The sequence below is a fragment of the Erinaceus europaeus genome, chromosome 10, assembly GCF_950295315.1.
Source record: "Erinaceus europaeus chromosome 10, mEriEur2.1, whole genome shotgun sequence".
NCBI classification, from domain to species: domain Eukaryota; kingdom Metazoa; phylum Chordata; class Mammalia; order Eulipotyphla; family Erinaceidae; genus Erinaceus; species Erinaceus europaeus.
The window spans coordinates 95,271,333-95,282,702 of NC_080171.1; the positions used below are offsets into that span (position 1 = coordinate 95,271,333).

Here is an 11,370-nt window from a genome sequence, read left to right on the forward strand (position 1 = left end):
TCAGGGAATAATGATGCCGTGTTCCCAGGAAGATTTTATTGAATGCACAAAAATTCATCCTTGGGTGAATCCAGTCCAGCAAGTGAGGAGACAGCAGCGCTGTTGTGAGCATGGGACACTAGCCACTGGGTCCAAGGACTCTGCTTACAGACAGGCAGCCCCTCACTCATGGGGCATGTGGGTCCACTCAGGATGGGACAACTGGACTCTGGCAACACCAGAGTGTCTCTCAGGTACCCACCTGGCCCAGGCATGATAGGCCCTGGCCCAAGAGGCCATGACTGACTGAAGGGGCTGAGAGCAACCCCCAGGGCCAGCCCACTAGGCCTCACTGACCCTGCCAGGTGGCTGTACAGGAGGGCTCTCAGACACAGACGAGGTTCCCTGGGGTCCTTGGGGTCGGTCCTTTGGGGAGCCCATACACCCTCAGAGATCTCTGAGATTGTGTTTCTAACCATTCACAAGTAGGAAATGAGAAATAAGGTCAAGAGGCTCAATTTCCTGTAGGACTCCGATGGTTGTTTTCTTAAAATAGTTGGGTCATATTTTAACTTGGTTTATTGAAACTAGTCAATTTCAAGATTCATCAAATCAAGAGAGAAAGAAAGATAAAAGAAACAATAACAAAACATTTCAATTGAGCTTTGGTGACGTTGGCCTCAGGAATTTCTGTGCTGGCGAGAATTGAGAGGCAGGTGGGCGGGGAGGAGAGGATCCTAGTCCTCCTCCAGTTTCCTGGCGGCAGGCAGCCAAGTCTGTCCACTCTCTAGGGGTCTGAAGTAAGTCTCTACACCTCTGCCCGCTCCTGACCAGGGGTCTGGGTGGCTGTGGCCCCTGCGTCAGTCTGGAGCTAGGTGTGGCCTGCCAGTGGGAATCTAGCTCCTCTGCTCTGCCCACCACCCACATCCACCTGACAGGAGGATGAGGGGCTGCACCCAGTGCACTTAGATTTCCCTGTTGCTGTTTTGTCTTCTACAAATCACAGCTGCTGGTGCTCCCAGCTCCCAGGTAGGGCAGGCTGGGTGTGGCTACCATGAGGGGTCCTAAGGACAATGCCTCAACCCCCAACTTCCTACCAGGGTAGAAACAAGTTTGTGGGTGTTTGGAGGTGGGATGGAGACTCATGAAAGGATGATTGTGTATTGCTAAAGGGGGTTTGGAAATGCCCCCAGGTAGAGACTCTTAACTGGGGTGGGGATGGGGGGCAGAGGTTGCTTATTCAGACTCCAAACCACTGACACCTGCACCCTTTGTGGTAGAATCTGCAGGGCTGGGCTACAGTTGGTCAGGAGAGCAGGGCTCAGGAGGCAAAGCCCTGCAGGGCCTTGCAGCTCCTGGTAGAACATTCCAGAGCCAAATAATCAGCCCTGCCGACCACTTTAGTGCAAAACCCAATTAGGGGTGCTTGGGGGTGAGGTGGGGCAGGAGGTGTGGTGGTGGCAGGTGGGACAGGTGCCCAAGGCTAGGTGGATTCCTAGAACATAAGTGGTGGCCAGATCCCAACAATGGGCAGTGATGGGAGGGAGCAGCAAAAACTGCTCCCTTCCTTTCCTACTGGCGGAGCCTGGGCAGAAACAGCGGCCGGGGAAGCAGAGGGCCAGCCTGGAGCCACAGCAGTGGGCAGCACATGGGTTAGGCCTCAGCGGCCCAGCTCACTCGAAGGTCTCCCACTGCTTCCGGAGCTGCTCCACCGAGCTGGGGGCTGGGGCTGGGCTCACATCTTGTTTGGTTTTCCGTAACAAATCCTCAAAGGGGTCTCTGGCCTCTCGAGCAGAGGGCTGCAGTGCTGGCTCCAGACCCTGGGGAGGTCTGGGAGGAAGGAGTGGGGGGTCTCCAGGCCTCAGGGTCAGACCCTGCTTGGCCTCAGCAGCTCTGGCACTTGAGCGGGCCAGGGGCAATGTTCGAATCCTTGAGGGTGCGACTGTGGGAGGGCCTAGTGGCTGCAGGGGGCTGGTGTGGGCACCTATGGGCATCTGGCCAAAGAGGTTGGGCATGGAGAGGGCAGACAGGTTGGGCTGAGATCTAAGTGGGGCACAAAAGCCAGAATTGGACAGGAGGAGGCTGGGTGCAAAAGTTGGCCCCAGGGAAGCTGGAGAAGCCCTAAAAGGCCCAACTGGTGTAGAGACCAGGGGCATGGTGGGCAGTGATGCTGGCACAGCCGGAACAAAGGGGTTGAGTGATGACTGTGGGAATGGGGTAGGGGTCCCTGCTGGGGGGAAGCTGAACTGAGGGGTGAATGGGGTGGCTACATTTGGGGCTGTGGGGCCTGGTGGAAGGGTACTGCCTGACCAGGCTGTGCTGAGAGGGTCCAGGAGGGCAAGCAGGGCATCACTACCTGTGCCTGCAGCCCCCGAGGCCAGGCTGAGTGGCTGGAGCAGTTCGGTGGGGCCTTGGGCGATAGTACTGGGGAGGGGGCTGGGGGCCGGGGCTGGGCTCAGGGAGGCTCGCCTTTCCTGCTCAGAGGAGTAGTCACCAAGGGCGAGGGCAGCACTGGCAGCCTGGAGCTTGGTGGGGCGAGCAGTGGGAGGTGGGGGCACGATGCCCAGCTCCGGGGTCTTCCTGCCCTGAGGCCGAGGGATAGTGATGCTGCCTGGGGTGGGGATGGGCACTTCCTCCTTGTTGCTGGGGTTCAGAATGCTGCCCTGGTTCTGGGGTTTGTGTGGTGCAGCCAGGGAATTCCCGAGTAGGCCTGAGGGCTTCTCAGGAGAAGCAGCCGGGGGCTTGCTGGGGATGGCCATGTCGTCCTGGCCCAGACTCCAGAGTTTGTTGTAGGGATGGGTGAGCTTCAAGGTCACTGGCATCCCACGGCTCCTCTCACTTCTGCCCAGGTCCAGTCTCTATTGGAGGAAATGAGAGAGGTGGTGACCACTCGCTGACCAGGGACAGACAGGAGGCAGCACGCCTACCCCCTGTCCTTCCAGTGTGCTAAGAAGCTGTTGGGACTGTGGTCCCAAGTGTGTGGCCAATTAACTCTCTGGGACTGAGAGCAGTTTGGGGGAGGGGGGGGGGAGCTTGGCCCGAGTCCCCAGCAGAGAGTCCAGATCTGTGTAGAATTCAAGTGTGGGCTTTTCTCACTGTGTGCACAATAGGACTTCAGGGGCCTATGTCTTCATGCCAGTGGTTGCCAAAACATTTTTAAAAAGTGACTCCATTTACTGACCAAGGCCCAGCCCTTCTTTTCAAAGCCGGTAGACATTTCCAGTCACATGTGAGACCCAGGAAGGTAAGTGAGGGCCCAGGTCTGGTGAAGGCACATTGGTGAGGGAAGAAGTAACACTGGGCTCAAGTCTGGGCTCTGCCAGTTACAAGCTGTGTGATCTGGGCACACGCTTTCCCTCCCTGGCTGAGTGTTCTCAGCAGCAGTGTGGGGACAGCAGCTCCCAGTAGGGGGTTCATGGAAATCGCTGGGAGCTCTGTGAATTCCAATGGGACCTGGTGACTGGTCAGCAGTCCTCACTTACAGGAGAGGGACTGAGGCTCAGGAGGGTATGTGATAGACTGGAAGCCATAATGGAAGGTCAGGCCAGGAGCCCAGGAATCATGATCTAAAGGCTCTTCATGGAGCCCCGGAGGGGATGGAAACAGTCCTGGTTCTGCCAGGGTCAAAGGCTGGACTGGGGGTCTGGCTGAGAGCTTGAGGGGAGTGGCATGGGGTACCAGCCCATCTCTGTCTGATGCACAAACATCTGTGGGGGCTGATTTTCGTCAGGCTCCGGCATCTTCTCCAGTGCTATGAGGATGGTCTGGCTGTTGGTCCACCCGCCAGGGTGTGCAGTCAGGCTGACCCCAAGCACTTGGCAGATGACCTAAGCAAACTGCCATTTCTCCTTGGGTCTCTTTCAATGTGGTGTTGGGGACCTGCTGATGTGCAGTGAGCACTAGCTCCTGGGCTGTGCCCCCTTCTGCCTGCACCGTACCTGATAATCAAAGGTCCCTGACTGCTCCCGAAGGTCCTTGGGCGTCCGAAGGTCCTCCAAGCTCTTGGCTTGACCCAGTGGCTGCAGTGGGACCTCCATTTCTAGGCTGCTGAAGACATCTTCCAGGAGGTCAATGCTGGCAGCTCGGTCAGGTGGCACTGGGGCTGGACCCACAGGCTCCCGCATCCGTTGCTCTGGGCTCTCCGCCTCACCTTCTGCACTGTCTGACTCCTTGAGGGTCCGATAGGGCTGTGGCCTGGGAGGAAGCAAAGTGGGTTGGATTCTGCTACCCACAGTCTCCCTGGCAAGAGCAAGCTTCCCTTTAGCCCTATGAACACTCAGGCCTTGATGATTACACCTAGGAGTCTCCAGGACAGGACAGTGTCTGGGCAGCAGCACCAGCAACAGGTTTCAGGTGCTTGCCAGGGTGGTTTGGGGAAGCCACTTTGGTGCTATCTAGCATTGGTGGGGCTACTTAGTTCCCTCCAAGCCCATCATGTAACTGGCTAGTGGCCTCATAAGTTATTCGGGTATTTAGAACATGACAAGCAGGCAGAATCATTTCTGAGCCCACTCCCACTGGCCTCATAAACCTAGCTGGCAAACTCCCTGGGGTACTTGCCCAGGGTACCTTGAATCCTCAGGAGGAGTTGTCTGTGTCTCAGCCTGTGCTGACCTTGGTCCCAGGACTGCTTGGATCATCTTGTGCTGTGGGGCCTTGGACAAGTCAGCCTCTTTTGCGTTTCAATGGCTCCCCAACCCAGAGTGTAGCTCCTCGGTGACTACCCTGTACTCAGTGTGTGGTGCATGGCAGGCTTGCAGGAGCTGTTAACAGGATGTTCTGCATCAAAACTGTAGCTGGCCCAGGTGGGTGAGAGGGCTCCTTGTTTCTATTCCCAGGGTGCTTGGGTAAACCCTGACATCTAGTGGAGGTCAGATCACAGCAGTGTCCCTCGAATCCTGAAACATGCCACGGCTCCAGGGAAGTGGGGGAAGTTCGCCACCTGCTGGTTTCAAGCAGGTTCACACTGAAGGCCAGGGACAGACAGCTGAGGCTACACCGAGTCTTGGCAAGGACTCTTATCAGACTGTACTCTCTCAGAAGCAACAAGCAGCTTATAAGACAGGAGTCTATAGATAAGGAAGCTGAAGCTTAGAGAGGCTAAGCAACTCCCTATGTCACACAGTACCTGGCAAAGGTGGAAAGGGAAGCCAAGTATGAGACTCCAGAAGTCCCTTAACGACTTTTAACTAAAAAGCCATCTGGCCATGGAACGAAAGACCCTTCACCCAAGCTTGGACACAGTAAAAGATATAAAGTTTGTGAGTTTCTTATACGTAAAGGAGACAGTATTCTTAAAAAAAAAAATAACTTGTTTTGTTCTGAGTTCAAGGTGGGCCAGTTCCCTCTGAACACACAACAGCCTATACTTTTTCCAGGTCATGGCCAAGGGGGTGAGCCTTTGCCTTTGTTCAAATGATTTACTAGAGGCTCCTTGACATCTTTCTTTCCCTGCTAGGCTGTCACTACCCGCAGAGGGATTTAAGGTTGATGCACGGGTGGGTGAGCGTTTCTCACTCCAACACTTCTACCTTAATTAGTAATAGAAATATTCATGGCTACATTAAGCCTCTATGAATTTTTACAATTAGAACAAAGTTATCACCACCAAAGAACAGCTCAGCTCTGGTTTATGGTGGTGCTGGGGATTGAACCTGGGAGCCCATAGCCTTGGGCAAGAAGTTCATTTACATAACAACTATGCTGTCTCCCCAGTTCTAAGTATGTTTTCAAAGAAAAAGATCCCATGCCTAGAAGGAGTGGTTTGTGTGTTTTTCTCTTTGAATTACTCTGTGTCGGGTCTGTCTCTATTTAATAAATAATAAATAAAAAATTAACTGCAATTTTTAACTGGTATGAGGCTTAGGCTACAAATAGTAATGGTGACATTATCTTAAAGTTAGGGAGATCAATAAAACACATGGAGTGTATTAACATACGTAATATATTCTAACGCACTTAAAAAAAAACTTAGAACTGACTGTCTAGCTCCACAATTTCCATGCTGTGCTGAGACAGAGAAGGGCCCAGGCATCAGCCACCAGGCTGACTGTAGCTCCCTAGCCCATTCCCAGTCAGGTGCCTTTTCCCATCTCACACCTACTGAGCCCTGTCACTTGTCACCTCACTCTGCTGGCACACTTTATCTGCAAGGCTGGCAGAATGGACGCCCTGTGAGGGGCTCACAGAGGTGGTGCTCACACTGAAAAGGGGCACGGGGCACTGAAAGGCAGCATCTCTGACAACCCTCCCCACCCCACTGCCCCAAGCAGCCCCAAGAGTGACCAGGCCGAGCTCAGGAAATGGAAGGAAGGAGAGAGACCATTCAAAGGGAGCGGAGAAGAAAAAGCTTTCGGTGAAGCCAGAGCTCGGGCCCTCTTCCCGCTGGCATTCATCGTCAGAGGAGTCTTCGGAGAGAAAGACAGCATAGTGTCGCAAGGGCTTTACCAGGCTGGGACAGAGGAAGACAAGAGAGAAGACAACAGTTAGGAGACACTCTGAGAACTCCACATGAAGGGGTAGGGGAGGTAAGGGGCGTCCTGGGCCTAGCGATGGCCTCCTGCCACCCTGGAGAGGCCAAAGGGTACAGGAGGCCTGATAAGCCCAAGGTGAGGGAGCTGGACCCAAGCATGCACGTGACTATGGGTTTATCATATGGGTTAAGAGTCATCTTGATCCATATGGTAAACTGCACGGTGCAGGTTATCTGTGACCTTGTGACTCCACTTCCACATGACTAACCCTAAATGTAGCAGATGATTCTGCATACGAGTGTTCATCATTACTGTTTAGACTGTTAAGTCATGAAACAACCTGAATTTTCAGCAACAGAAGTCCGGTGAAGCGATTTACCATACACCTGTTGGACAGTAGCTTTCTGGTCAACATCATGTTCATAAGAAAGAAAATCCAAACATTTGGATGCAGAAATGCAGTGATAACCCTGCATTTTTGCTCTCATCTATTTATAGAAAAATACATAGGAAAAAAAAAAAGATGGGAAAGACCCATGCTAAATGTCAACTGTGGATAGTGGGAGTAACTATGTCTTCCATATTTCCCACAATGTGCACATATATCTACTTTAGTCTCTGGGAAGAAATAAAATATAAAAAAAAGTTAAAGAGAAAGTGAGCCACATGGAAGAGTGCGGGCAAGACGGCCCTTTTCTGATTAGCGGCCACTCTCTGGAGCCTCCCTCAGACGCCTCTTCAGAGAGTCTTTTTCATCTGTGATGTGGAAATTAAATATTCATTGTTATAAAAAATACATCCCCCCCCCATCAGCCACCTGTGAGTGCTACCTCTATAAATACAAACACATACACAACCCAGGGCAGCTCCACACCCGGCTCCTATGAATTATACACTGACCAGGGCCTGGGAGGCGTGCACCAGTCAGATCTTAGTTCAGATTCTGGTTAGGGGAGGGCAGTGAGCAGGCAGCCCACACCTGTGTCCTGCACAGCAGGCTGGGGGGGGGGGCAGTGTGTATGCACCAAGGAGCCCTGAGAGGTGGGAAAGGAGAGTCTGGGGAAGTGTTATCTACACACACACACACACACACACACACACACACACACACTCACTCCACCATCACCACCACCAATGCAACCTCCTTTCTTTGCTTTATAGGGTGCAATTCCTTTTAGTTTCTGATTCAAGAAATGATCAAAAAAAAGGGCATGAATGAGAACTGTGACTGGAAATGAGGTTGGCGGGACTGTGGTTTTCCTTTGCTGTGACTTGTCACTATTGGTGCCAAGCTAGTTGTTACCCAAGAAAATGCTGCTCTTACACAGGTGAAGCCAGCTCAGGCTTTTGGGTCATCAGCGTTTGGCACCTTGACACCTGTGTCCCCTCATGTCCTCACACCATCCTCAGAAGCTACCAGGCAGAGCTTTGTCCTTACACTGACACAGACAAGCAGGCTCAGAGAGGTCACGCATGGGAAGATCGTGGGCCACCTTGGGGTGTTAGGGGCGAGTCACACCTGTCCCTTCCTGGACCAGCAGAGGAATTCTTCTCTGGACTCAGGAGGTAAGTCAAGAAGATCTGACCTGAAAAAATTGCCTTGCCAGCCTCAGGACAAGGCTGCCCAGCTCCTGCTACTCCTACCAGGATATAAAAAAGGGGCGACAGAATAGCCACTTCCCCAGGAGGCCGCTGGACTCCTGTTTTTATTTCAAACTGGCCTCTCTCACTTTTCTGTTTGGTATCTGCAAATCTGTTGCTCTGAGCTGTGACTTTGTGGCAGTTGGTTGTGCATTGAGTGGCATTAGGAAAAATGGCAATGAGGCATTTGCAGAAAGAATTACTTGTCTGTTTACAAATCGGGAGGCCCACGCTCATTAGCACTGGGCTATTCCCCTAGCAGGTAAGGGGTGGCAGGCACCCTGGCCTCATGCTCCACCAGGGAGCGAGGAGTTATGGGGTTTTCTGGGTGGGCAGAGGTAAAGGCTGCAGAGCTCCATGCCAGGGCAGACATGCCAGGTCCTAGCCACCTCTTTGGCCTCTTCCTACCCTCCCCCATTTGCTACCTGCCCATCATCTTTGCTTAGTAACACACAATTCAGTTTTGAAGACTCAGCTCAAATGACACTCCCACAAAACCTTCTTGGAGTTCCCAGCCAGAGCTTCCTCCCTAGATGGAGTGAGTTTCTCCATGGGCTGTGCCTCTTCACGCTTTGCCAATACATTTAGCTGCTTGCAATTCTATTTCTGAGTGAAGCTCCTCAAGGGCAAAGGCCTGGCTTCTTGTTCTCTTTACCCCCACTTGGGGAGCAGTATTTGTACAACACAGAATTGCTAAGTGGGTGAATGGGGAAAGCAGGGCACCCCATGTCCCTGACTCCCACCTTCCTGGAGCCTGGCCACAGCATGATAGCTCTTTCACCACTTTGAGGCTGCAGAATAAGAGTGTCCCCTACTCTGGGCTCCCCATCTATCCTCTGAGACACTAAGACCTGCAGAATGGGGACTACTTCTCTCTCTCTGCTTAATTCATGCACAATTTCACTGCTTCCAGTCTGAGTTTTTCAGTCATACAGAGACAAAGAGGGAGACACCCCACAGCATCAGAGTGTCCCTGTGGTACAGTGCTGGGGTACAAGGGTTCAGACCTGGACTGCACATATGGCAGACTGTCTCCTCAATAGCCTGATGGGAAGGTAGCTTCCCATTTACTGATGTTACCTGGGGCCTCAGAGCCACAGCCATGAAAAGTTTCTGACTGACCATTAATGCTATCTCCCTGGCCCTCCTTTACTGACTTTATAGGGGAGAAGATGAGTCCCTCTGTCCAGCCAGACATCCAGCCATCAGTCCACCATATGTGCATGTTGTGAACAGGGCCACTGGTGGTTGAGCACAAGTTGGTGACTGTGTGACAGGAAGTATGTACCCCTAGGTCTTTCTCCTCCTGCCAGTGGGGAAAGAGGAGAGGGACACACACATTGACTTGTGTCAGACTCCAAGGGGCCTCCAAGTCCATCTTGAATGCCTTTCCTACAACCCATCCAAAGGAGGCCCCCTCCTCTCACTTTGAGAAGGAATCATAAGAGCTGGGCACATGAACTGAACGATGTGAGCCTGCCAAGAACATGCAGATTCGCATAAGAGCAGGGAGCCTTTGTGCCGGCCAGGACCTTGGCCGCCCCAAGTCAGGTTGCTGCACTTCATGTCACTGTCGAGATCCATTGCTTTGCCACATTGGCCTGCTCATGAGAACTGTTTGCGGATTTCTGGGGAGAGGGCGTCTTAACTGGTTTCAGCAAGCCAGGTATGGCCTAGGGTGTCCCGGACACGTCAGTTGTTTCTCAGCAGTGGCGGGACATCCAGGTAGGGAGTTGGCCATATGGACAAGGACACAGTGGTGTCAGGCTACACACTGCCTGTGCAGTTCTCATTCATTCCTTGTCACATCTCTATTCTGCAGACAGAAAGGCCAAGACTCAGAGAAGGGGAAGCACTTGTCCAGTGTCACACAGCAGCTAAAGGAGCCAGGAATTGAATCTGGATTTATCTAACTCAAAACCACCTTGCTGCTTCCGTTTTGCAAACCTGAAGCAATGAGATGCCTTCCCTTCAACTTTTAATAAAAGGTGGGATTTCAAAATAAACTCATTTAAATTCAGCTGCTCATGTTCCCCCATGAAACACACAGTCAGATATTTGTCAGAGATAAAGGATGAACGGTCGAAAACGTCCAGGTTTAAATTTTTTATTAGCTTAAGGCAGAATAAGGGGGAAAAAAGTATACCTCTTCCCTCATTAACCCAATTCAGCAACTACCCTGCAGACTGCCACCCACCACTTGCCTGGATTTTATTAGACACAAAGAGCTGTCTGTGAAAAGGCAGGTCGTGGCAAACTTGGCTACCCAGTGAGGGCTGCCGGAGTCTTGGCGAGAAAGAAAGGCCTGCTGTCCATCACCGTTCAGACCCATCATCTCCCACAGCCGTTCCCGCCTCTGCCCACCTCGTCTGGGCACGGAGTTCCCATGCAGATGACTTCCCGAACCCTTTCTAATGTTTGGTTTAACGTGTCGCCGGTTAGCGTGTACGTGTGACAGTGGTGACAGGCGCGGCTGTTCCTTTTTAAATACCATGTCAGAGACACGGCGTCAGGAAGCAGGGACGTGCTCTGTGGCTCTCTGCCGCGCCGGGATCGCACAGGCTTATTTTTTAATGAGGAAGATCTGCATCTCGAGAGTTTTTTTTTCATGTGTCACATCTCGTGGACAAATCAGCAGCACGTCACGCTGGCCCAAAATGAAATGCTGACAAATGTAGATATTTCAAATTTAATTGACATTTAAATGTACTTGAGATGAAGAAGGGAAAAAATCAGCAAGGACTTGGTCTCTGGGGGTAACGAGGGGAGCTGGTGATCATTTTTAAAGGATCATTTCGCTCCTGCACAAAGGATCTGTACTTTGTAAATGACATGGCTGCTCTGGCATCTCTTGGCGATGTGATTCCTGGGGGGCTGGTGAGTAGAGAAAGACCCAGGGATGAGACCAGGTCCCACCTGTCCAGCAGACATCTGTCTGTCTGCCACCACCTAGAACTTCCCAGTCACATGACCTCAGGAAAATCACTTTCCTTTCCTGAACCTTGATTTTGTAATCTGTAAAATGAGCATTCTACAGTCCTATGGATGATCTTATCATGTAAGTTGGCACAAGGCCTCAAAGCAGCACATGGACCAATGGCAAATGCAAGGTTGGGAGGTGGTGAGGGTGATGTGAAGATCAAAGAGGTAGAGGGGAGGCCTGGAGTGTTGTTTCTCTTTCTCTGCAGTTACCTTTTCTTTTCTTTTTGTTTAAAAAATATTTATTTATTTAATTTCCCTTTTGTTGCCCTTATTGTTTTTTTATTATTATTGTTGT

General features: G+C 51.8%; 1 protein-coding gene across 6 annotated transcripts in view; it reads right to left on the reverse strand.

Annotated features, from left to right (window-relative positions):
* Positions 1-540: 540 nt before the first annotated feature.
* DENND1A (DENN domain containing 1A) overlaps positions 541-11,370 on the reverse strand; it is a 600,479-nt gene continuing 589,649 nt past the window's right edge. For 4 of the 6 annotated variants that reach the window (XM_060200131.1, XM_016185023.2, XM_060200128.1 and 1 more), the window contains 3 exons: positions 6,302-6,430; positions 3,918-4,173; positions 541-2,837 (listed from right to left, as the gene is read on the reverse strand). In XM_060200131.1, the coding sequence (XP_060056114.1) occupies positions 1,653-2,837; positions 3,918-4,173; positions 6,302-6,430 (1,570 nt within the window). In that variant the 3' untranslated portion in view covers positions 541-1,652. The remainder of the gene's footprint in view (positions 2,838-3,917; positions 4,174-6,301; positions 6,431-11,370) is intronic. The other 2 variants (XM_060200132.1, XM_060200129.1) reach the window with 1 other exon arrangement.